Here is a 23,886-nt window from a genome sequence, read left to right on the forward strand (position 1 = left end):
CAGGGCCCCTGAAAGATCTTACTGAGAGTTAAGATTGGATCAATTTAAATACATCTTTCATTTAGAAGCATTATAGGCTGCATTGCAAACATGCAAGTGAACATGCCAGTAATCTGGATAAATTGATTCTGCGTATTGGATTAGTCGCTGCTTGCATGAACCCGGCTGTCCCTTTGTCTCTTGTGTTTACTGGCAGTCTCAATATCTACAATATTCTTACCAATTAAAACCCATGTAGTCTGCAGCAACTGTGTCTGCATCCCTCAAACTAGTCGAAATGCATTTTGTTGCATTTGTGCATGAAATTGAAGATTCTTCTTTGTCAGGAGACACTGATGCTGTTGCTAAGGAAACTGTCTCTTCATAAGTGGCTCAGGCAAGCTACAGATAACAGTAGCCAACACAACACTAATGTTTACACAGCGTTATCAGTTAATCTACTGTCCTCTGCCCTACACAACAATTTTAAAGCATTTGGGTTTAGCAGCTATATACCATGCTGTTTCTGACAGTTTTTCTAATGATGCTGTAAACTATCTGTATTATTTACTATGTAAAACATAGAAACATATCAATAAAGGGATCTTCTTTATAAAAGATGGTAACATTTTAGGGACATTGATAAGTGAAGGGTATGGCCTGACTGAATGAACCAAATTAGAGGGTAAACAGAGCACAGTATCTCCAAAATTGGTTTGGTTACATAAAAAAAGTCAACACTTATCCTGTAATGATGCAATCCTAACAATTACCAATTAGGCAAGATTTATTTGTGGCTAACTTGACCACCCCCACCCAACCTTTATTCATAAACCTGAAGCTGGCAGCTTGGGACATGGAAACTTGTTTGTGAGCACTGTTTCTTTCACGTTGAGTGTGGTTACTAGTCAGCTTTTCATTTTGCAAAGCAGTACATATAAAATTGTTTGCAGTTGTATCCACATTGTATCCACCCCTCCTTTGTTTTAATGACAGCTCCTGCAAAATGCAATACCATAGGCAGGTCCATTGTTCTCTGACCCATCTGTCTGAATTAAGAAATGTCATTCTTGAAGACAAGAGTATCAAAATGTATTTGTATGTGTCTACTCTATTTTTGTATTTACATGTCATGGAAGATGAATGTCACAGACATGTTTGTTTAAATAATATTTGGATATAACTAATGGCAAGGCTTCATTATGCCTTACTTAAGCTGCTCCCATGTGTTGTATGTTTTGAGGTACCCATGATGAAGGAAGAGACCTTTTACCCACCCCCTTTCTAATATATATTTTTTGCATTTGTATTTGTTTATTGTATTTATTTGCTTTGCTCTTGCATTGTTTAAGTAATTTAGTAATTTTAACACGTACTGTATGGCTGCATTTCCGTACTTCATATTTAATTGCTCCTTGTCCCTTAGGGATCCCCTTGTGCACAAGGCAAACTAATCTCTTGGGGCACATGTCATTTTAACTAATGATGGTGTACTAAGCTACTTAATAGCGTCTTCTGCATATATTCAAGTGCTTAAGCCTTACCACTGTAGTTTTTGTTCTGAAAAAATGTCATGTTTTCATATTTAAAAACACCCAAAATGTACTTTGTTGATTGTAGTACCATTTACCGTACCTCTCTCCCCATATTTGTTTCTTATTGAAAGTCACTGTTTTCTATGTTAATTTGTTTTTCAGGATTCGTATTTTATTACATCAACCTAATTGACTCGCCACTTTGTCAAGTAGCCATTCAATCCAATTCTTGTGAGGTATTCTAATCTTTCTCTTTCCTGCTTAGATAATGACGAATACAGGCCTCCTGTGTGGAAATCATACTGTAAGTAAACACTGGTTTCTTTGCTTAATGTTTGTTTACTCATTTTGTTTTTAAGAAATAATATTGTTTCTCAGTAAAATGTTAACCATATTTCCTGCTAGAAAGTTTGATCATAAAACATTATGTAACAGGGAAGCTTTGATGTAGATCAGAAGGGATTTGGGGAATACAGATGACTGCAAAAGATAAGTTATTCATAGAATTGCAATCATTTCAACATTGAATCTTGCAGTGTACCAGTTACAGCAGGAAGCACCCCATCCTAGACGGATCACATGCACCTGTGAGGTTAGTATCTCATACAAACTGTGTTTACATGGCACTCGTAACATCTGCTCACAACTCAACTTGAAATACACGTGCGCAATACCTTTTCCATTGCCAGTCTTGCCCTGATAACCTAGTGGAGTAAGGGGTAATGTACCTCAGATGCTCTTAATCTTATTACCAATTACCATCCCTCTCCCCCTCCAGTGCTGTCTGTCTAAATGGTCCATTCAAAAGTACTATCGTTCTAATTTTTGTATTAAGTGGAACTTAGCATTTGTGCTTGCTTAAAGCCAGCAGGTTATAGAAATGCATTGAAATTCCCCAGATCTAGGGTTCATATAGTAAAACAGTGGTATAGTGTATCCTAGTGAAGAATATATAGAACTGTATGTTAGTGTACGTGCTTTAGCCTTTATTTACAGAGCTATTAGGAAATCACCATGCTATGTCTTCACTTGGATTTACTACTACAGGATTTTGTCATTGTTATGGTAAGACAACAAATCAAACTGTCATGAGACTGGAGAACATTTTGTTCCATTCACAAAATCTAATAGGAATAGTAAACACTGTTTTACTCAAGTGCATATGTGCTGGCTGTTGACATTTGCGCTTACTGTATGTGTGAAGAATAGGTGTAACCTCTCAATACCAACTTTTATGCTCAGGCTGAGTGAGAACAGGATTTCATTTCAGCAGGCATTTCAGCACAGTATACAGAGGATGTCTATCTGTATGTCATATTTTTTATATTCATCTAGAGAACTGCTTATCCAGTTATGAGACTCAGAATGGACATACTTTAGCACAAGCTGTTGGAAGTGGTTGTACAGCAGATGATGGTGATCGACTGTGTTAGTGTTACTGACAGCTCAAATTTTGAATTTAGAGCTGTGGCGGCGTGTGAATGCCACTAACATGCTTGATTAACACGTTTGGGTAAAAAGTATTTTTTACATTTTTTGATTATATTTAAGATGTGATTGTTAAGTAAATGCATTCAGTGCATCCAACTTCAATAAATGTACAAGGGCATATCCGCTTTAATGACTTTCAGAATAGATTGTAGACCAGACCTTAATAAAAAAGAATGTTCTAGTATATTTAGTGTGGTAAAGGGAGAAAACAAATCTGGTTTATCATTCTGATATAGATTCAGACCCCAGAGCTTGTTCCTTGTCAATATATTTGATGGCTAAGAATCTGCAGCGCTGACTGGATTGATTTTCTGAGATTAATATGGATTTAACTCACTGAAAGAAATAATTAATACAGCTCAGTTGCATTGCCACTGGATACTATATTGCATTCAAGACCCCAATGTTGGAATTTGAATAGCAATATCAGGTTTGCGTGTGAGATTGAGACTGCAGTGCAGATTGCTGCTGATAATTTGACGGGTATTCTGTTTATTGCCTTCAGCAAATTGACTTTTCACTTAATTAGGGTAGGATTACCTGAGATGCAGGCTAATTTACGAGAGTTGTGTCTCAAAAACAAGTGTCGATCATTCAGAGTTCAGTTTGAGCAGTTGCTTAAGAATTTGTAGCTGGAGGCCTATTCTTTCAAGTGTAGTAGAAATCTGTATTCACCGGGGATAGGGCTTAGCTATCAAGGGGAGTAATTTGCTGTAACTTTTTTTTTTTATCCCTGTAAGCTAAAACATTAAGTATTGAAACCACCTCTTTGCTCATTTACCTGTGCTTTGGTATGTTTTTATGAACGTTTAAATGCTAAGCAGGTGTCAGCGTTTAACCACTTAAATCATATCTACATACACACACACACTCTCTTTATGTTACATACTGACAGCCCTGGCTAGTATTTCCCAAGCAAAGAACCCATAAATAAGCAGATAACATTTTAACATTGCAGAGACTTAACTACAAAGTAAAAAAAAAAAAAACATTAAAAAATGTGTTTCTTGAAATTTGTCACGTGACCCATTATACGTCTATCATATTATTCGTTGTTTACCACTTTTTTAGTGTTTACACGTTTAAGATTCTCATCCCTAGTACCTGTAGGGAATATTCTGTAAAGTAGAGATGTAGAAATCTTTTGAATGAAAGTTGCTGTTCATGTGGTTTGTCTTTAAAATGACAAGTTGCTTGTTTTCCATACTTATGGGATAAGCTGGAGAGTTAAAATTGCTGTGTTGGTTTTCATTTGTCTCCAGTTCAACTTCTTAGCATTTAAATATGGCCTATATTAAGGCCTTATGCAACCTGTAATGTAGTCCTGATAACATTTATGTGAAACGAATAACAAAATACTGCACCTCAAAAGACATTATACGTTGCAATGCTTGTTGGCATTGTAGTGCTGCATGCATTAAAACATGTAACACAATAGCAAATGTCAGGGGGCCTTTTCACATTAGTGTGTTCATTAACCTTAGCATCACAGGGCTACATGTGCAAACATGTTGTAGGAGATCAAAGAAACCCTGAATGAATTAAAACACAGGTCATGAATTTGTAAAATATAATTCCCATTAACAGGATTTTTCCTGCACAGATTGAGATGGAAGTAAATTAATGATTAGGGTGAATCATTTATTTTTCCAATTAACTAGTCAGTGGTTTAATAAAACTGGATAATCGATTCAATAATTACATTTTTGCAACTCTCTTATTTAATAACATTATTTAAGTTTACCAACGAAACTGCGCTGAACGCCCTGCCTTGCTATTTACAGTATTTCTGCCAGACAAGCAGTGGGCGTGCTCTTCTTTTCCTGCTTGTGTTAACCAGCATCTGATTTGCTTGTCGCATCCTACCAGTTTTGAAAATGCTTTCTAACTACGCCCCTCTGTGTATTCCATTTAAACAAACAAAAAAGTGTGGTGTCTTGAATCCAGAGCAGGACGACAGGCTTGTATTTCTGACAAACAGCCTGTATATAAATTGTGCACATTGAGTAAAACTGGCTGTATATAAATTGTGCACATTGAATAAAACTGACTGTATATAGTTTGCGCTTCTTTGGAGTTTCAACATGAACTGTTACATAATGAATATTTAACAATATTCAATAACATAAAAAAAACAAAAAAACAATCAGTTATGTTAAGTACAGTTTTGGAGTAACTATCAGCTTGACCTATAGCGGGTATGCAAGTTGTGTTAAGTAAATCAATTTTTTATTATTATTATTATTATTATTATTATTATTATTATTATTATTATTATTATTATTATTATTATTATGTTTTAGGCAGGGATTTCTGCATTGTGTGTTTCACAGATAGTGAAGTTTAGGTAATACAGTATTAACAAGATGCAATGTGTGATGCTGTAGCTAAATGATAATAATAAAAAAAAGATGTTTTTCATAAACTCTGGTTTTATATAGATTGCATTCCAAAGTACTGTAATTTGTTTGGAATAAATATTTTAGTAACACCCCTGTAGTGTGTTAAACTTGCTTTAGGCTTGTTTAGCTCTTTGAGATATCAATTTATATTTACCATTGTACCTTAGTTTAAATGAACCTGATTACTTAATTGTGTATAGCTGCATGGACCTTGAGACCCAGCGCTTCTCAAAGGCACTGTTAACATTTTGTTCCTGGTAAATCTAATACGTTCATCCACTTAAAGCCAAAGCTGTAATCACTTCATTCAAAGTTTAGCTCAAGAGGCTAATGTCTAATGCTTGCTTGGTTAGTGATTTATTTTAGAGGATTGCTATTCAGATTAACTGGCGAGGCAGATCTGTTGGTTGCTCTTTATCCCAGCAGCATCTTCTTCTCTCCTGCTGATCTGGCAGATGAATCAAGGAATCTTCACTCGTACATTCTTCCCTTAGGGAAGTCACGGCAGAAGTGCCTTCCATTATGCTGCTGAAACACATGTCGTTTTTATGGTGTTCTGAGTTTGCTGTTTCTGCCCTGTTGTAAGAATGAATTTTTATTATTGACCACCTATTCAGGCTATTTTATTAAAACATTATTCTGATTTGGCTTTGCAAACAGGTTTTTCTTTCGCTATGCATTTTATTGGATATTGTAGCAGGGCAGGAGCCCTGCACATGAAGAGTGGGTTTTGTGTGTATATAATTGTAAATAATTGTGTACATTGTTGTAATTAATTTAATGAAGTACCTGACGCTCCTGGGATGGCCTGCCTGATGTGTGTGATTGCCAGCTGTGGATAATCAGCAGGTAGGTGTGTTCCAGCACAGCGTCAGGTATAAAAGAGGTCCTGTTTGTTCACCTCGGGGCTGCTGCAAAGCCACGGACAACGGGCTAAAGATCGTCCACCCTACCCGGACATGGAGACCTGGCTGCGTGATCCTGATCGCCATGAGAGTGACCCGGGATCAGAAGCGAAACCGCCGACGGCCCTGCTAGTAATCAGAGTCGGGGTTTGGTTGTGATTGAACAGAGAAGATTACTTCAGGGCTTGTAAATCCCACTAATGTACAGTGAGCGAGGTGTATAGAGCGGGGCCTCCACGTCTTGGCGAGTAGCGCATGCCATTGTTACAGCACCTTTTATTTTGATAATTTTGTGTGCTGTGTTTTATTTTGCACTTTTTGTACAGCTTGCTGTAGCAGTCCTCTGTGCGTTACCATTGTTGGTAACGTCACATGACCATTTTTATTTACTTTCGCTTTCTGTTTGTTAATAAATCCTGCGCGCCTGTGCCGTTTTTCAACTTCATACATCATACATACAGCGCTTTAAGCCAATGTCTGTTTACAGCAGATGCAGATGCTCCGAAATCATTAATGAAACAGGTATACCTTTTCCAGTGTTGAAGGTGTCTGGTTTGGTCCACTGTAGCGTGTCTGTTTCTCTTCACAGTACATTTCGCATGTTTGTGGGATCTATGTGTCATGACCTGCTAGTGACTAGTTGTGCTTTGCGTTGGTGGTTTCTGTAATGACTGCCATCCCATTAACATCTGGGAGCCTTAACGAACACTTTGGTCAATGCACCCACCATACAGAGTGACAAGCCAGCTGACCACATACACCTGCCTTCATTACAGAGAAGATGATTTTCTTATTGAACTTACATTCTCTCATTTGTTTGGTCAGACAGCAAACATACAACCCTTATGAGAATTAAAACAGGCAATGATTGTATTGAAAAATAACAAGCACCGTATGTTACAGTAGGATAAAAAACAAATGCCCAAAGGAACGCAGGGTCTGACTGAAATAAATTGCATCCAATGCAAGTTTGCATTTCTTCTATTATAATTGGGGGCTTAGGTGGTCTTGAAACCTCGCTTGGGATGCATTCTCATTCTGCTGAAATTCTAAAAGCTCTGCAAAATGAGTGAATCAATCAGATTTATTATTGTTAGATACTAGTTGAATAAAAGACATTTTGTATTGAACCGTTCTTTATAGGCAATATAATGGCATTGTGCTTCTAATTATGTTTAGTAGTAGCCTCCAATATGAATCCCAGAAATCCATGGCAGGTGGGGCTAGATTTAATTGACAAGGGGGAGGAGGTCTGGACACCTTTGGGGAAAGCATGTGTTTGAAAATCCAACCTCTCCTGTGTTACACATTTTCCATCAGTAAGTAGAATCCCATCTGTGTGAAGGCAGTACAGCCAGGTGCTCCCCTAGGGGGCCGGTAACAAGGCATCACATCTTAAATACATATGAAAACTGAAGTCAGGAAGGTTATGGGTTTGACCTAATTATAAAAAAAGGAATTTTACAGGACGCTCGCCCCTGGATCTAGCCTTGGTATATGTGCTTTAACCCTTTGCAGTCCATTCAGCGCTTGTCAGACGTGTCAGGTCCAATTTATTTTCCCACGTGCTGTTTATTTTACAAGCACTGTTTTAATATTTTTTTTTCAAAGTAAAACAGGTTCAAAGGGCATTTTATTGCAAAAAAAACCACTTGATACTGTATATACAGCCAAGCCCCTCCCCTTGTTCGCTGTATTTTTCACATACCTCTTTATAGATGTGCATACTGATAAATCCTCTCCTGATTTTTTCCGGAGAAAAAATGACTAGAAACCTGTGCTTGAAGTCTTTTTGATGATGTTGGACAGGGTCCGACATTGGACTGGAAAGGGAAAATCGTAATGTCGGACCTGGTCCGACATAGGACCCTCAAAGGGTTAATAAGGCTGCCCATGGATCCGTGCTTTGTTGAAGTCATCATCATCCTGATTCATTAACAGTCCTGGGAGCCCTCTCTATCACTTTGCCTGGTACGACTCATTACTTTTCACTCTAGTTCTTATTTAAAATGCAGCATCTTTTTAAGCATTGTGGCAAAGTGACCCGCCCCTAGGCTGTTTATTTCTGTTGTATGTTACGTGTAGTGTGTTTAATGTTGGTGTATAGTCATTGGTACACAGGATATAAATGGGTCAGTGTAACACGAGTGGTTTAAAGTGTATATTTGTATTTAGGCACGAGGATTGCACAGCACTTCATGTGCAGGTAAAATGTAATAATATGTGAGCACGGGGAATTGCTCTTTATTAATTGCTCTTTATTAATTCCAATGATTGATTAGCAATAGAGTCTTGGTACAGCTGCATAAAAGCAGCATGTTTTCACTCACTCGGAGTTGTGTGTTCCATGAGTGGAGAACGGGTGTGTGGAGGAGAAAGTAAAAAAGTCACTTAAATAATTAATATCAGCTCACCGTGTTTGTCTGTGTTGTCCATTTTGTTTGTCTCTTTATTTTGGCTAAAGTGCAGTGTCCTGTGTTTTGTTTGTCTTGCAACCTTTCATTTTCTGTCTGTCCATTTATTAAATGCTGAGCACAAGCAAGCATTCAGCTTCACCAAAACTCCACCTCTCTGTTTATTTTGTGTTGGTTCCTGGTTCTAGTCTGACGTCACCCACTGCAGCCGTCTTCGTGACAGCATTCAAGTCAATAAACAGCAAACTTCAAGTTCATGGAATCTATTTGTTGCCAGTAGAAGGCCGAGGAAATGATTTTGTTCACACTCATTTATGGATTTGTTATAAAGGTGCTGTGTCCCATGTGGCACTAACAATCGCTTTTACATACAGTGCCAAGAAAGTTTGTGAACCCCTTAGGATTTTCACATATTTTAAACCTAAAATGTTATTAGATCTTAATCTTAAGTCCTAATAGATAGATAACCTGATTAAACAAGTGACATAAAAACATGATACTTTTTCAACATTTATTTATCCACAAATGATTCAACATTCAATGTCCATGTGTGAAAAAGTATTTGAAACTTTAGATTCAGTAACTGGTGGCACCTCCTTGAGCAGCAATGACTTCAACTAAGCGTTTCCTATAACTGTTGGTCAGTCTCTCACATCGGTTTTGAGGAATTTTGGCCCATTCCTCCTTGCAGAACTGCTTCAGCTCGGTGACCTTTGAGGGCTTCCTTGCATGGACAGCTTGCTTCAGGTCCTGCTACAACATTTCGATGGGGTTTAGGTCCGGACTTTGACTAGGCCATTCTAAAACATGAAATTTCTGCAGTCATTCTTTTGTAGATTTGATTGTATGTTTAGGATCATTATCTTGCTCCATGACCCACTTTCGGTTCAGCTTCAGCTCATGGACGGATGGCCTGACATTCTTCGCTAGATTCTTCTGATTCAATGCAGAATTCATGGTTGTGTCAATGATGGCAAGCCGTCCAGGTCCTGAGGCAGCAAAGCTACCCCAAACCATCACACTCCCACCACCATGTTTGTCAGTCGGGATGAGGATCTTCTGTTCGAATGCATTGTTTGGTTTTCGCCAAACATAACGTTTCCGATTGAGGCCAGAAAGTTCTACCTTTGACTTGTCTGTCCAGAGAACATTGTTCCAGAAGTCTTGTGGATCATCTATGTGCTCTTCAGCAAACTTCAGACGGGCAGCAATGTTCTTTTTAGAGAGCAGTGGTTTCCTTCTGGCTATCCTTCCATGAACACCGTTCTTGTTCGGTCTTTTTCTGATAGTTGAGTCAGGAACGCTCACATTAGCCAAGGCGAAAGTGGCCTGCAGATCCTTGGATGTTACTCTGGGGTTCTTTGTGACTTCCTTGATGATTTTCTGGTTTGTTCTTGGAGAGATTATGCTCCTGGGTAGAGTGACTGTGGTCTTGAACTATTCTCCATCTGTGACAGTGGATTGGTGGAGCCCCAAATCCTTAGAAATGGTTTTGTAACCCTTTCTAGACTGATGAGCATCAGTAACTGTTTTTCTGAGATCCTCAAATTTATTTTGATCATGGCATGATGTGTTTCCACACACCTGTATGGTGAAGACCAAACTTACAAAGTTTCTGATCTTTATATAAGGTGGAGCCTCCCAAACTCACCCCAGAAGATCTACCTAATTATTTAATCACCTGATTCTAATTATCCCCTTAATTGAGCTGATTAAACCAGGGGTTCACTTACTTTTTCACAAACCCTGAATCTTAATTACTCGTTGTTTGTCTAATTCATACATCATTTTGTTTCAAGAGACATGGAATTGATTAATATAAACCCTATTGGATATTTAAGAAAGGACTGGTTTTGATTCAAGAAGGCTATCCTGGTAAAACTATGGAATTTCCATAATTATCTTTGGGGTTCACAAACTTTTTCTCGGCGCTGTATTTGGGAAGGTTGTTACCGCACAAGCTCATTTTAAAAAGAAACAAAAAATGGCTCACTTAAGAATGGTATAATAGGTACGGCACAGTGCAGTACAAAGAAAGATTCATTTTAAATATGGAAAAGCAAAGAAAAGCTGTTGACGCCAGACGATTCTTGAGCCAAGCCTTGATTATGTACATTAGTAATGACTTGGTAATGACTTGAATGTACATAAGCAAATGACTGTTAAAGGCTGAGAAGTTTTAATCTGTAAAAGTCAAGGTTTACAATAACTTAATCTGAATTCACCCCACAGATTGATGTCATGACTAATATAATGTATTTCTGCCCAGCACCTAGGTTCTGGGTCAGTGGTTTAATAGATGTTTGTTTGTTTATTTATTTATTTATTTATTTATTATCATTTGTTTAATAGGGGCCCTGTTTGTGTTACGATTTAGGACTAGTAGTAAGAGTAACACATTTGTAGCAAAAACATTTGAGTCACTAAAATGAAGTGCTTTGCTAGCCATCTGTTCCTTCAAAATAAATCTTCTGTTATAATTTCTGGCCTGTCATCCCCATTGCATCTTCCACAGCTGCACTGCGAACATATGGGTATTGGTCTTAATGTAGCATGGATACGTGGTTGAGTTTTGTCAATAAGAAAGTCGTTTAATGTGCTGTTACAGGATAGTAGTGTTGCTGTTGATGTTATGCACATGAACCAAAACAAAAAAGGGATCATGAACACAAATAAAACTTAAATTTGTAGTAAAAACGAACTTGCATACTTTTTTTTTGTTTGTTTTTAAATGACTGAGAATTTGTCCATTTCTGTAACTTGGCTTGTTCTTTGAATGTATATTCTGAATATTCCCAACATGATTCTACCCTTGAGTGTCTTCCTTTTAGCAGCACGGTTCGATCTCAGTGGTTTGTGTTAAATTTAATTGCCCTTGTATAGTACATATTTTGAAGGGTCTTCGTCCCAACAGTCCCTTTTTTTAGTTCTAATCCCCAGTATTAATAAGCTTTCTTCCGCCTTGATCCACATCAAATGGATTTTACATTAGCACCAGCTGATGCCTGTGATCTGTAGCACTGCCTGTGCTTTCATAGTAATTTGATCTCTCAGCTGTATCAAGGTCTTTTGAGATGGAGGAATCAGACTCCTGGAAAAGAGGGAAAAATAAATGATATTAATGGCATGACTTTATCACCAGTACTGCAAAGGTAGGATTCCCCAAAGACCTAGCAAGACGGAGGCAAAAATATAGCAACTGATTTCATGTCATCATATAGTCAGTTATTTAGTAAAATATCAAATTAGAGTGTTTACATCCATAACATATTCATCAGAACCAATGCAGAACTTGCATGTGGTATTCAAATGCATTCAAGATTTTAAAATTATTTATTTGTAAAACTTCTGCAGGTAGAAAACCGCCCCAAATACTATGGAAGAGAGTAAGTAAAACGTTTCTAATACTCTTATGTAGTTTTCTTATTGTTTTTTTTATTACATTGCTATCAGAAAAGATATACCATTCTTTTCTTCTTTTTTTTATTATTTCTCTCTGAAAGGTACCATGGCATGATTTCAAGAGAAGAAGCTGATCAGTTGCTTAGTATTGCAGAAGGCGGTTACCTCATTCGGGAAAGCCAGCGACAGCCTGGAACCTACACGTTAGCCTTACGGTTAGTATTGCAGTCAGCTAGTCTTAGGGGGTCTGCCTTTTTATTTGATCCTGCTCCATCTTATAATAACAGTCACCTGTGACAAGTGCTGTTTTCTGTGCTGCCGTTAGGGTAGAGGAGGTTTCTGAAGCATGGCTACATTTCTCAGAAAGTGATCTTGCTCATGCTATGAAACACATGGATACATTGGTTTAGGTTTTAATTAAACTTTCTAAATGAATTATAAATAACAGTGATTTAGCAGCTAGTTTACATATTTATATAATTGTCATTCTTTGGATTAACTCTAATCAGTTATACATTAATTACATGTGCATAGGAACAAAAAAAGTCAACTTTTAATTCCTTTAATATAGGTGTTGATATGCCATGGAAATCTAAGTTGTGATTTTTAAAGAAGATATTGTCACTGAAAAACAGTCAGTATCTAATATGTTTTGTACAGAAATATTTTCTCTTGGCTGTATAAAATGAGCCATTGTCAGTTAGGTACAATGATTCATGTGGCAGTTCGACAAAAATAAAGGATAGCAGGTTGTTGTCATTCCCTCCAAATTAAAAAGGTACATTGCTGTTCTCAATTTTCAAAAGCTGGTGTGCTTCTAATTGTGGAAGATAAACAAGACTGGTTTTCTTTACATTTTAACTATTAGAAAACTGAGCAAAAATACAACAAATATACATTTAGATTGGCTCTATATGTTTAGATGTTGTCATTTGCCTTTTAACTTATGGAATGGTTCTTTTGTATCCTAAGGATTCACACAAAATAATGTTCAATGATCTGGCTGAGTCAATAGCAATATTGTTTTATTAAATTGTATTTGGTGAAACAGCACCTTTCTAAAGCTAGTTCACCTAGAGTTAAGCTTAAGTTGCTTCTTGGAGTGTAAAATTGGATAATTGGAAAGCCTGCTTACCTGTTATTTAATTATCAAATGTAATAGTGTAAGTTTATTAAAGAACCTCCTGTGTGCTTGTTTCAACTATACTGGTAGAAGTAAATGCCCCTTTGTCTTCTGCAAATTTAGGTGATTTCTGTGGTATATTTCGTTGGCATTTAAAAAGCAAAAGAATAATAAACTGCAACATTACCGGTACAAGCTATTCAAGAAGACCGTATGCATATGTTTTAGAAATAGAAGTGTTTCTAGAGTGGACGGAAAAATAAGACTAAATTATATCAATGTTGTTATTTCATTTAAAGATTAAAAACTGGTCTAATTTAAAGGCAGCATGTATGCTTCAAATGTACCCCCTCCCCCAACTCCATGTAGTCGCTCAGTATGGTAATGTAACCTTTAAGTCAGTGATGCATTTGTAATATCAAATATTAATTAGTGTTAATAGCACATAACCATTAGAACTACAGTCTTTGTGTAACTCTCATTAGATTATAAATGGTATATGGGTACAGAAAAGATACCGAGTGAATTTCCCTTTGAAGTGATTAACCAGCCCCGTCCGGGGTGATGTTGTACCTACATCTGCTAATTCCTTGCAGGTTTATATTTTATATCAGGGACCCTTCACTTTGAACAAAAACACTAGCATTTACAAATATTTCCAGTTCACTAGTTTGATTTCCCTCAGGTATTTCTTTATTTTGATCTCCAAGTGATCTGCACTTGAATGGCTTTGATGTCGAAGCACTTTCTTCCCTTATTCTGCTCAGCTCTATTGCTCACATTCGCTTTCCAGCTGATTACTCAAAGGCACCAGGCTTGACGCAAGTGCACTTTTGTTGGAGGATGCTTCTGACTGATAAACAGTTTGAGAGCTTGCCTTGTGGGTTCGAGGGGCCTGCATGTACAATTACAAGCAGCTTTTTATTGCAGTGGTTGTTTTAAACAAGATGTGCGTATTATCTAGGGATGCAGTGGTTATGACTTTCCCATACTGAAACCTAAAACAAAATCTCACAATTGCCCCAGTTCTGTGCATGTCTTGGTTCAAGTTATGTTTAACAAGTTAAACCTTGGTCTTTACTCGATTAGGATCTCGCTGGCACCGAGATGACAATGAAACGACCAGTTCTGTCAAACAACCTGAAGCTCGTGCTTGTATGACAAAGCAGCCCAAGCCCGACACTACAAAGTCTTAATATATTTATATGATTTAAAAATCTGCTTGCCACATGTTCGTCAGAAGTAAATCAAGATGAATATATTATGAATATATATATTATAATTAGGGCTTCTGTTTTTTGGGTTTTATTAATTATATTTTTCGTTGCTTTTTAATTTTTTTTTTGCTATTTTCAAGTTTTATTTAAATTAGATTTTTTCACGGCTTTCATTTTTTTATATACTGTATGAAATTATTGTTATGGGTTACTTTCCACAATGAAATCCCTTTGGCCACAGGCATGTTCTTCTGGGTTTTTTGTGTATAGGCATTTTTGTACATTTCGCCACAATTCTGTTTTAAATCCTCTGTATCTTAACTGTAATACAGCTTTAAATCCCGCTAACGAGCCTCCATCCTGATTGTAATCTCTTTTTTAAATCTTGCATGCGGAATATCCAGTAGAAATGTTGGAATGTACTGTCACTCAGTAATGGGGCGGGTTTAAAGTATTCAGAACGAATCAATGATAGATGCAAGTCAGGAAGGTGGGATGTTGCCCAGCAGTACTGGGAAATGTATTTATTATTGTTTTGTAGTACATTTTATTTTTGAATGGGAAAGGGGTAAAGTCAATGTGAATTGATTAACCATTTCCACAGTTTTTCCGGTGTTTTCTGGTGTTTATTGGCTATCCACCGATTTCATTTTTTTTGTATCGGGGGTGTTTTATCAGTTAAAAACGGAAATCAGAAGCCCTAATTGTATTGCCTCGGTAGCACCATTATCGTTCGGGTTGAGTTGGGTGCTCATTGTTAAACCTCTAACTGCGCCTCAGTAACTTTGGCTGTGTTTGTCAGAATTTCAATGTTTAGGTCCACTTGTAAAGTCATGTAAACATGGAGGGGGGGGGGGGGGGGGGGGTTTATGAAGCTACCTTATATGGTGTCCGAGATCTGGATACCCTTTTCCCTCTACCCTTTTCCCTTTTCACCCTATTCTTAACATTTCTTTTGCGTTTTTTGTGCTCGTATACAGGCTACTTGGAACTGAATTTCCGGACCAAACATGGTAAGGTATACGTGGTCTGTTCTAAGGTAGGGCCTTTTGAAGGTCCGATTAAACAATATTAACCGATTTTATTTCATTATAATGAAAAATAAGATAGCTGTATATATATGTGTGTGTGTGTATGTTTATGTATATATATCTGAGAATACTGGCACACTTTTGACTCTTGATGTGCAGGAGCTGTAAATAAACAAACAATAAACTGGAATTCTCAAATAATCGAAACATTTCTTTTTCTTAGTTCTGAAATGTTAAAGATACATAAATCAGTAGATTTTTTTTTTTTTTGTCGACAGAGAGACAGACAAGTATATCAGCCTCTCAAATTCAAGTTAATTAAGTGTAATTAAGAGTCTTCAGTACATTAGGCTAGTTCATTCATCAGTGTAACAGGGTGACGTTTCTCAGTTTTATGTTATTTTCTTTGATTATAATGTCTTTGAAATGATGCATGAGTACATTAGGAAGTAAAGAATAACTCCTGGAATTGCTTCTCTGTTAGATTTTGTCCCAAAGAAACTACAGTAAGACAGCAAGGCTCTTCAGATATACTATGAGAATAATATATATTAGAGCCTCCCTTCGAATAAAAAAGCAGCATTCCTTGTCTAGGTCTTATTAACAAAGCTCTACCACAGGAGTCATTTAAAGTCAGTTTTAATGACTGAAATATAACTTGATATCCATAAAGCCTCCCAAGACTACTGTACAGCAGTCAGATGGTTTCTTGAATATCAAACTATATTGTATTAATAAAAACAGGCTTTGCATTAAAAGCTTGAGTTTAAGCTTTAAAGATGGAGCTTTTAGAGCTACTTTGCCTCCAGACATGTTTGTAAGTGGTTTTATGGTAGGCATTAAAGTGTACCATATTAGTTGTGCAGAATACAGCTTTGTTAATGAGAGTCATTTGATGATAATCATAAAATATTGTTGGAACTACAATTGAATGTGTCCAGCTGTTTCTGTGTAATAAACAGGAAACAAAGGGCACACAAAGCATCTACTGTTGGCTATAGAGAGAGGTAGAATGCCACGAGTAACTTTTCAACACATGTTTTGATTTTCTTTCCATTTGTGGCTGGAAAATTGCTAACACAGGAAATTGAATGCAAAGTAGGACATGTAAAGCTACAGGCTGAAAATGGAAAAGACAGGAGCATTTTTGGAATATATTCTGCTGCAACTAGATAGCAATATGATTACAACATAAATATCGCACTACAAGTTATAACTTTCAAATGGACTTCAAGCAGGGATCAAAACCGTACTTTAAAAATGTTTTCCGGTTATCTAGAAAAGGGCTAATCTGTAAAGATCAAATGGAACTCCACAAAGGACGTGTAAACTGTGTGTTGATCTTGTGTGTTAATATACTCATGGTTATGAGTGTTTGTTGGTAAGTTAAGTTATTCTTATTTCAGGGTAAATGCACATCTGCTGGCTTTGGGGTCTGCAAAGAAATGCTGTATTGCAAAATGTATTTGTTTAAAATGTGTTACGTAAATGATCCATTTGTTAATATTCTACTTTTTGCTTATGTTGACTATTATAAGTACAAAAGTAGTGATTTAGTAGGACAGTGTTTTTATCTGTAAACTAGGGCAGCATTTGAATTTTACTTCGTGAAAATGCATGGCCTTCCAAACAGATTTTCAAATGGGTTTTGAAATGCAAATTGTTTTCATTCTAAATATTCCACAAGAGAAAATGTCGTCCATGCTTCACTTTATGCAGAAATGTCTTCCCTTGCAAATACTATCCCCAATTACTTTCTATAAATAAAAATGTTTTTGTTTTAAAGAAGAAAGAACATGAAAAAAATCCTGTGTTTTGTGTTTGCTGCGTACAAGTTTTATATATATATCAAAAATATATATCTAGAATATATATATATAGTCTATATTATATATATATATATATTAGTATGTGTACATAAATATGTTTGCTAAACTAATGTCTTTAATAAGATGTTTTTTAGATTGAGGGCTATACATTTTGATTACTAGTGCAGATAATAAAGTTGTGCTTGTATCACAGGCTTAACAAGTGTAACACACAGGCACTTTGTATATTGAGTTGAAGAATTGGCCCCTGGCGTTAACCCAGAAACAAAGAATGTTTCCTCTTGTGTCGCTGAGGTTGTGCACTGCTCTGGTTTTGGCAGCATTGCTGATTTAGTGTATTTGTCTGTATTAAATTCAGAATGGCCTCTTCCTTCTGAAATGGCTCGGGGAATAAAAGTCTAACAGTCGTGTCAAACCTCTGTATTGATCGCTGCAGATAGAGGGCTCCATTATTATAACTATTGAGCCCTTTGCAATGTGATACAGAGATACTGCATTCAAACCAAACCTTGAGCAGAGTACGAAGTCTTTTTCTTGCCCCACAGCTGTAGTATAAAAGCTGAAATAAACTGGAAGAGAACAACTTGCTTCTTTTACAGACTGTTTTTTGGCAATCTGTCTTTATTTGTCAGTGGTTTGCCCTTCCCTTCTCTGCTGGGTTTTTTTTTTTTTTAGTTTTATTAAACCGTTCTGATGCAAAGTACCTAGGATGGTGAAATCGTGTTGTAGTTAATGTTTTACAGAACAGTACTGCACCAGCCTTCCTCACTGTATCTCTTCTTTCTCTGTATTTTGAGACAGATTTGGAAACCAAACGAGAAATTTCCGCCTCTACTACGATGGCAAACATTTTGTTGGCGAAAAGCGATTCGAGTCCATCAACGACCTGGTGACTGATGGGCTGATCACTCTCTACATAGAAACCAAGGCAGCGGAGTACATTGCAAAGATGACAATCAATCCGATTTATGAGCAAATCGGATACACCACGTTAAACCGAGAGCCAGCGCTCAAGAAGCACGTGCCAGTCCTTAAAGAAGCACCAGACGGGAAAGAAGCGCTGGCAGAAGATGCAAACCTGGAAGAGAGGGTAAGCAGTAGCATAGATTTGACTTTCACTTTGAGTTTTGGGAACCATTTAGAAAAATCAGCTCTGTCTTAATTTTCAATGTAGAAACTATAAATAATTTAACACCGGTGTGGTATACGCAAGATAAAACAATATCTGTATCCAGAATATAGCAGAAGCATTTTGCAGGAATATAGCAAAATCTGGCATGCATCTGAATGCATAGGTAACACATGTATGCATAGGTAGCACATGTAAATGTGTGAAGTGTCTGGGCTGTATGTTCAATAAGTTATTTTCTATCAGATCAAGTTTTTGACCTTGTAGCTGGGAAAAAAGAAACCTGCTTCAACATGGTGAGGTATTCAAAACAACATTGTCTTCTAATCCATATTGTGTTAAATGTCCATGTTTGTAGTATTGAATAGACATAAGGCATACAAGCTTATCTTATGATATACTGTGAAGTCACATAATAACAGCATTATTTATTTATTTGTTTTGCATCGATCCACTTGGCCTTTATTCTATATTTGGTATGTTTTATAACCGGAGCACTCAAAGGTTTCTTTTCATAAAAAAAAAAAAAAATCTGAAGATCTGATTTGAAAGCGTTTTAAAATAGCTGTATTAGTTTCCTTGTCCTGGTTTATGTCCGGAAGATTGTTGTGTGTGTGTGTGTGTGTGTGTCAGGAGACTGCAAGATCAAAACAAACCTTGGGGGATCTATTCAGAAGTATTTCACATGTGGTTCTTGTTACTCAGCTCTGTTAATGTGACTGGAATGAAAAAAGCAATCCTCGTGTTACTACAGTACTAAGTAATGTTTGCACAGAATCATTAAATACTGTGCTGCAAATTATTCTGCCCTTTCTTAAGGTTTACTACCAAAAGCTAAAGTAAGCAAGGTTTAGTTTATTAGTCTCTGGACTGCAGTATATCGAAAAGGATGATATGTTTTTTTTTTTTTTTTTTTTTTTGTTTTTTTTTAAAAGAGAGAAAGGGGGGTACCTCTCGCGTTAAGATAAAAAGTCTGATATAACAAACGTCTCACAGTATTCCAATAAGGTAAGTACAATAGATACTTTTTTTTTTTTCTCAGAACACATACAACGCTCTAGGTACAACAGCTGCATGAATTAATGACTTTGAATTGACTTTGAAATACTGTAGCAGGTGGATTGCAGAATCCAGACAAGCCCTCAACTTTATTATAATCCACTGTTTAGCTTTATTAGCATTGTTGCAGGTTCTTCTTTTTATTGTACTGAGCATGTTTTGGTTCTTCATTTGTTTTGTATTAGCGTTAATAAGGATATGCAGATATTTCAAACACTTTAGATACTGTACACTACTGCACCCTGGTGCCTTTGATTGCAGGTAGACCATTAGAGCGTGTTTTCAATACAACACATGAAGTGATTTAGTACCAGCAAGTGGCAGTGAGTTGTGTAATCTGCATATCCCAATTAAAATATACATAACAAGCAAAGACCCAAAAGATCAGCACAAGAAATAGGGGACAGCGATAATGTTGCCAGTGCTATTTAGAGGTAAGAAAATCAGTGTTAAAACTAATTGCCACTCCTTTTAATAGGGAATGAAAAATATAATGTAAGAGGTGGTGTAATGCAATAGCTAACCTTTGTCAAGTACAATGTATTTGTTCGTTTTCCCTCAATAAAACAAAAAAAAAACTAAAAACCTACAAACGTTCAGGCATGTTAAGGGAGAAAAATGACGCGGAGGAAAAAAGGTTCCTGTATTATGTCCCATCTGGATGAATATGTAAGGAGCCAGACAGCCCCTGTGATGCTCATTAATATTCCCCACTTATCTCAAACACACAGTACCAGAGTAAATATTCCTGTCATATAGGCTCAGTGTGTGCCACATGAAGAGCAATATCTTCAATGTGAGTTTTCAAAACAAGACCCCTGGAATATTATACCATTATCCTAAATATACTCCCACGCTCTCCCCCTTACAAGCTTATTTATTACATTATTATTATTTACTAGGTATGTGAGACAAAGCAAAATAAGTACAGTACATTTTAAAAAAGGTATTGAAATCAAAATTATTATTATTGTTTTACTAAATCTTAACAGAACTTAGCACTACAGTGGTTTGTCTGGCAAAATCTGTCACAAGACACTGGTATTTTGAGTTTGATTGAAAAAAAGCCATTTCTCGGGGAAAAAAAAATGGTCATTCACTGAAAGCGTCTTTTATATTTTATAGACATCCCACACACACACTGCTCTTCCTGAACAAAATGGGTTAATTGCAGTTTGCATCCACTTTTGAGTCACCACTCTGGTGAGCTCCAGACTAAAGTTGAAGCTGGTGTCGTTTACAAACTTTGTGTCACTTAGTGAACTCAGTGATGCACACAAATTAATTGCCAGCTGTGCACTGTAGCTGGACATAAGCTGCAACTTAATAGCTGTACGTCCCACCAATGTCTTCTAACTTTTGGGGAAAAAAGAAATCTATATGTTACTCTTAATACAAAAAAGCATTTCGAATATCAGAATCCTGACACACCACACGTCTTCTACTAGTACTGTTTTTTGAAATCTGGCAAAGCAGAGTATATTGAGGTTATGGTTGATCTCTGTTAGTTAGCACTAAAGCAGCTGAAACATCTGGCTTCTTAGACCCTGATTAGCACTTATCCAATGTTACTTTAGGTAAGGAAGGCTAGTGCTAATCAGGCTTTGTGAAACCGGCCATAAGAATCCTAGCCCTCTTTGAACTTGGTCAAGAAATAGAACAGGCAACCAGGAAATCACGAAAGCATGATAGGTGAATTTGATTTCATGACAGTAATGAATGCGTTTCCATTTAAATCCCTACGCAGTATTAGGTCAGAGAAAGTTGCAGTTGATGTCAGCAGCTTAGAAGTTACAAAAATAGAGAATGTTTCCACACACTTGGTTAAGTCTGTTGACATATTCAGTCCTTGCAATATAAATATTTATGTGCGATTACATGAAAGAATTACACTCTCAGGAGTTCTAGAATCCTGCCTGGGCCTCTGTTTATGGGGACATCCCTTCTGAATATGTGTCATTCATTTTCTCATTCCTTACAGTAGTGCAATTTTTGTGCAGCTTTCCATAAACATGTTCTTAAGAGTTGGTGTAAACAGGAAGTAAGCAGCCAGTCTGTCTGTTTAATTGGTGACTATTTCAGGGAAAAAGGTAGTTGAGAAAAGTGTTGAACTCGAAAAATTAGAACCAAACTGATTTAAAGTAAAAATAATTGTTTCACTGAGGCGAGCAGCTATTTAATTAATTTGCTTTCAGTACCGGACAAAGATATATAAATAAACAATGGGTGCTTTGTAATTGAAATGTGGAAACAGCCTACGATATACAAAATAAAAGTTAAGCCTGCTTATTCAAAATTGCCAATTTTCAGGTTTTTGATCAGGGGGTCTGGAGATGACTTTCCCAGCTCTTAACGCTATTCTAGTGTATATTATTTCTGTTGTAGACCATTGCAGTATCTCAAATTGTGTTGCTTTATGCTTGGTTTGGCCCAGCTTGTATAGTATAGTGCCTGAGGTTTGATTTGTTTTAACATTAATAAATAGAAATAAGGAACAGCTGTTATCTTTTTGAGACTACATACATGTGACATGTTTATGGACCTCGTATATCAAAAGATGTGGTCCGTAACCTTTATTTACCAAATAGTTTTGTTGATAAGATTCAATTATTCCATGATGCTCATCATAAAACCATCCAGAAGCAATGTTATCTGAATATGGACAAGATAGCAAGCTGTGCATGTTTTTTGAAGGTATGGCGGATATTGCAAGTACTCAAGCAGATTCACAAACAGTGTGTGTTTCACTTAGTATTCCCTTGGGATCAAAAAGTGCAACAATACTAAACCCTTTGAAGAAGTACTCCTAAATCTGGTTCTGATTGCAAGAGATGTTGCTGTGATAGCATGGAAGTAGATGGACAAATGCAATTGCAAGCATGTTAGATTTGTGGTTGTGATAACATTAATGTATGCATAAACTACACACACACACACACACACACACACATATATATAAAATAAATAAAAAAGACTTTTGAATGTATTGTTTTATTTCTTCTGGGTTGTGCTTATTGTAGCAAGAGTAATAATGGCAGTGGTTTATTTTTAAATGTTACATAATTTTGTGTTCTTTAAGAAACTTAGAATATCCTGTATAAAATAGCATATGAGTCTGAAAATATTATCAAACAATAATGCATTGTTGCGCCCCTCAAGCATTACTGCCCAAAACCGCAGCTCGAGACATCATATTAAAAAGTAAGTATCTTCTTTAGACCAGAATATTCATTATCGCTTTAGATTTTAACACCTTATCTGTGTGCTGGCAATGCATCTGTGAAAAGTGCAGATCATGATGAATTTGACTCCTATACAAATTGTATTAGCCAAACTCTCTTAGGATCCCAATATAGACAGAAACCTCTGGTGTTCTCTAAAGATAGCTTTCCTCATTTCAGCAAACAAGATAAGTATTGGCGTAGACAGGAAAGTGTGGTTCCTCTGGGAAACAGTGTCCACCACTGCAGATGTAATCAGACTAATCCAGGATAGATAAACACAGAACCCTGGCCAATGTTTTTGTGCATTTGCTTACAGTATAAACAGACTCAATAAAAAATCAAGTGAAGTCAAGAAAAGCTGTGCCCATTTTTATTTTAATTTCCAAAATGCTCCTATAATCTTACCAGCTTTTGTTTTGTTAAAACTTGTTAGGTTAAAGGACTTTTAATTAAGCCTAGTGCTTATACAGGTGCATTTTTAGGTCCCTCTAGATAACCGCTTATAGACTTGTAATGAAAGTACGTTTTTGAGGGTATCAGATGCCGGGGGCATTTTGAGTGATACCAATAGCGCAATTTATTTTTTATTTATTTCTGCAGAGATTTAGTATTTCTTTGTACGTGTGACAGGGCAAACGTTCTATTTTGCAAGTGAGGCTTGCAACGTGTGATAACAATACATGCATTGTGAATTAATAGGCACCAAGTCCTCTGATCATTTGATGCAAAAGCTGTCAGGTTGGGCATAATGACATATGCCTAGAATGCTTGTGCATGATGCCTTCAGCAAGGTGGCATTTTCCCCAGTAATTATTGAAGGTAGTAAAAGCTTTTACATATTTTATGTGCAAATTTTTGATTTTATGCATACTGTGAACTTCCCAGGGAAATTTTCATTAATATATTACGACTACAGCTGAGAAAGCTGAACATTAAAATGACTGCTGAAATGCTATCAGGCTTTATCATAATGTGCAGTTATAGCAACATTGTGCTGTGGAGAGAGGAAGCCCTTCTAGAACAAGTCTTTATTTATAACCAAGTTTATTAATTTACCGTTCCCTACAAAGCATTCAGCAGCTGTAGTTGACACAGGTTTTATTGCATTCTGGGGAAGTTCCTTTTGTAGAAAGGCAAGGATTAACT

The 23,886-nt window shown here is 36.6% G+C and overlaps 1 protein-coding gene across 3 annotated transcripts in view; it reads left to right on the forward strand.

Annotated features, from left to right (window-relative positions):
* The window catches only part of chn1 (chimerin 1), a 46,707-nt gene that overhangs the window by 8,332 nt on the left and 14,489 nt on the right, over positions 1-23,886 (forward strand). For 2 of the 3 annotated variants that reach the window (XM_041261819.1, XM_041261817.1), the window contains 5 exons: positions 1,780-1,818; positions 2,051-2,106; positions 12,081-12,112; positions 12,230-12,343; positions 18,130-18,418. In XM_041261819.1, coding sequence (XP_041117753.1) covers positions 12,240-12,343; positions 18,130-18,418 — 393 coding nt within the window. In that variant the 5' untranslated portion in view covers positions 1,780-1,818; positions 2,051-2,106; positions 12,081-12,112; positions 12,230-12,239. Of the gene's footprint in view, positions 1-1,779; positions 1,819-2,050; positions 2,107-12,080; positions 12,113-12,229; positions 12,344-16,533; positions 16,881-18,129; positions 18,419-23,886 lie in introns of those variants that run through there. The other variant, XM_041261818.1, reaches the window with a different exon arrangement.

The sequence above is a fragment of the Polyodon spathula genome, chromosome 10, assembly GCF_017654505.1.
Source record: "Polyodon spathula isolate WHYD16114869_AA chromosome 10, ASM1765450v1, whole genome shotgun sequence".
Lineage (NCBI taxonomy): Eukaryota > Metazoa > Chordata > Actinopteri > Acipenseriformes > Polyodontidae > Polyodon > Polyodon spathula.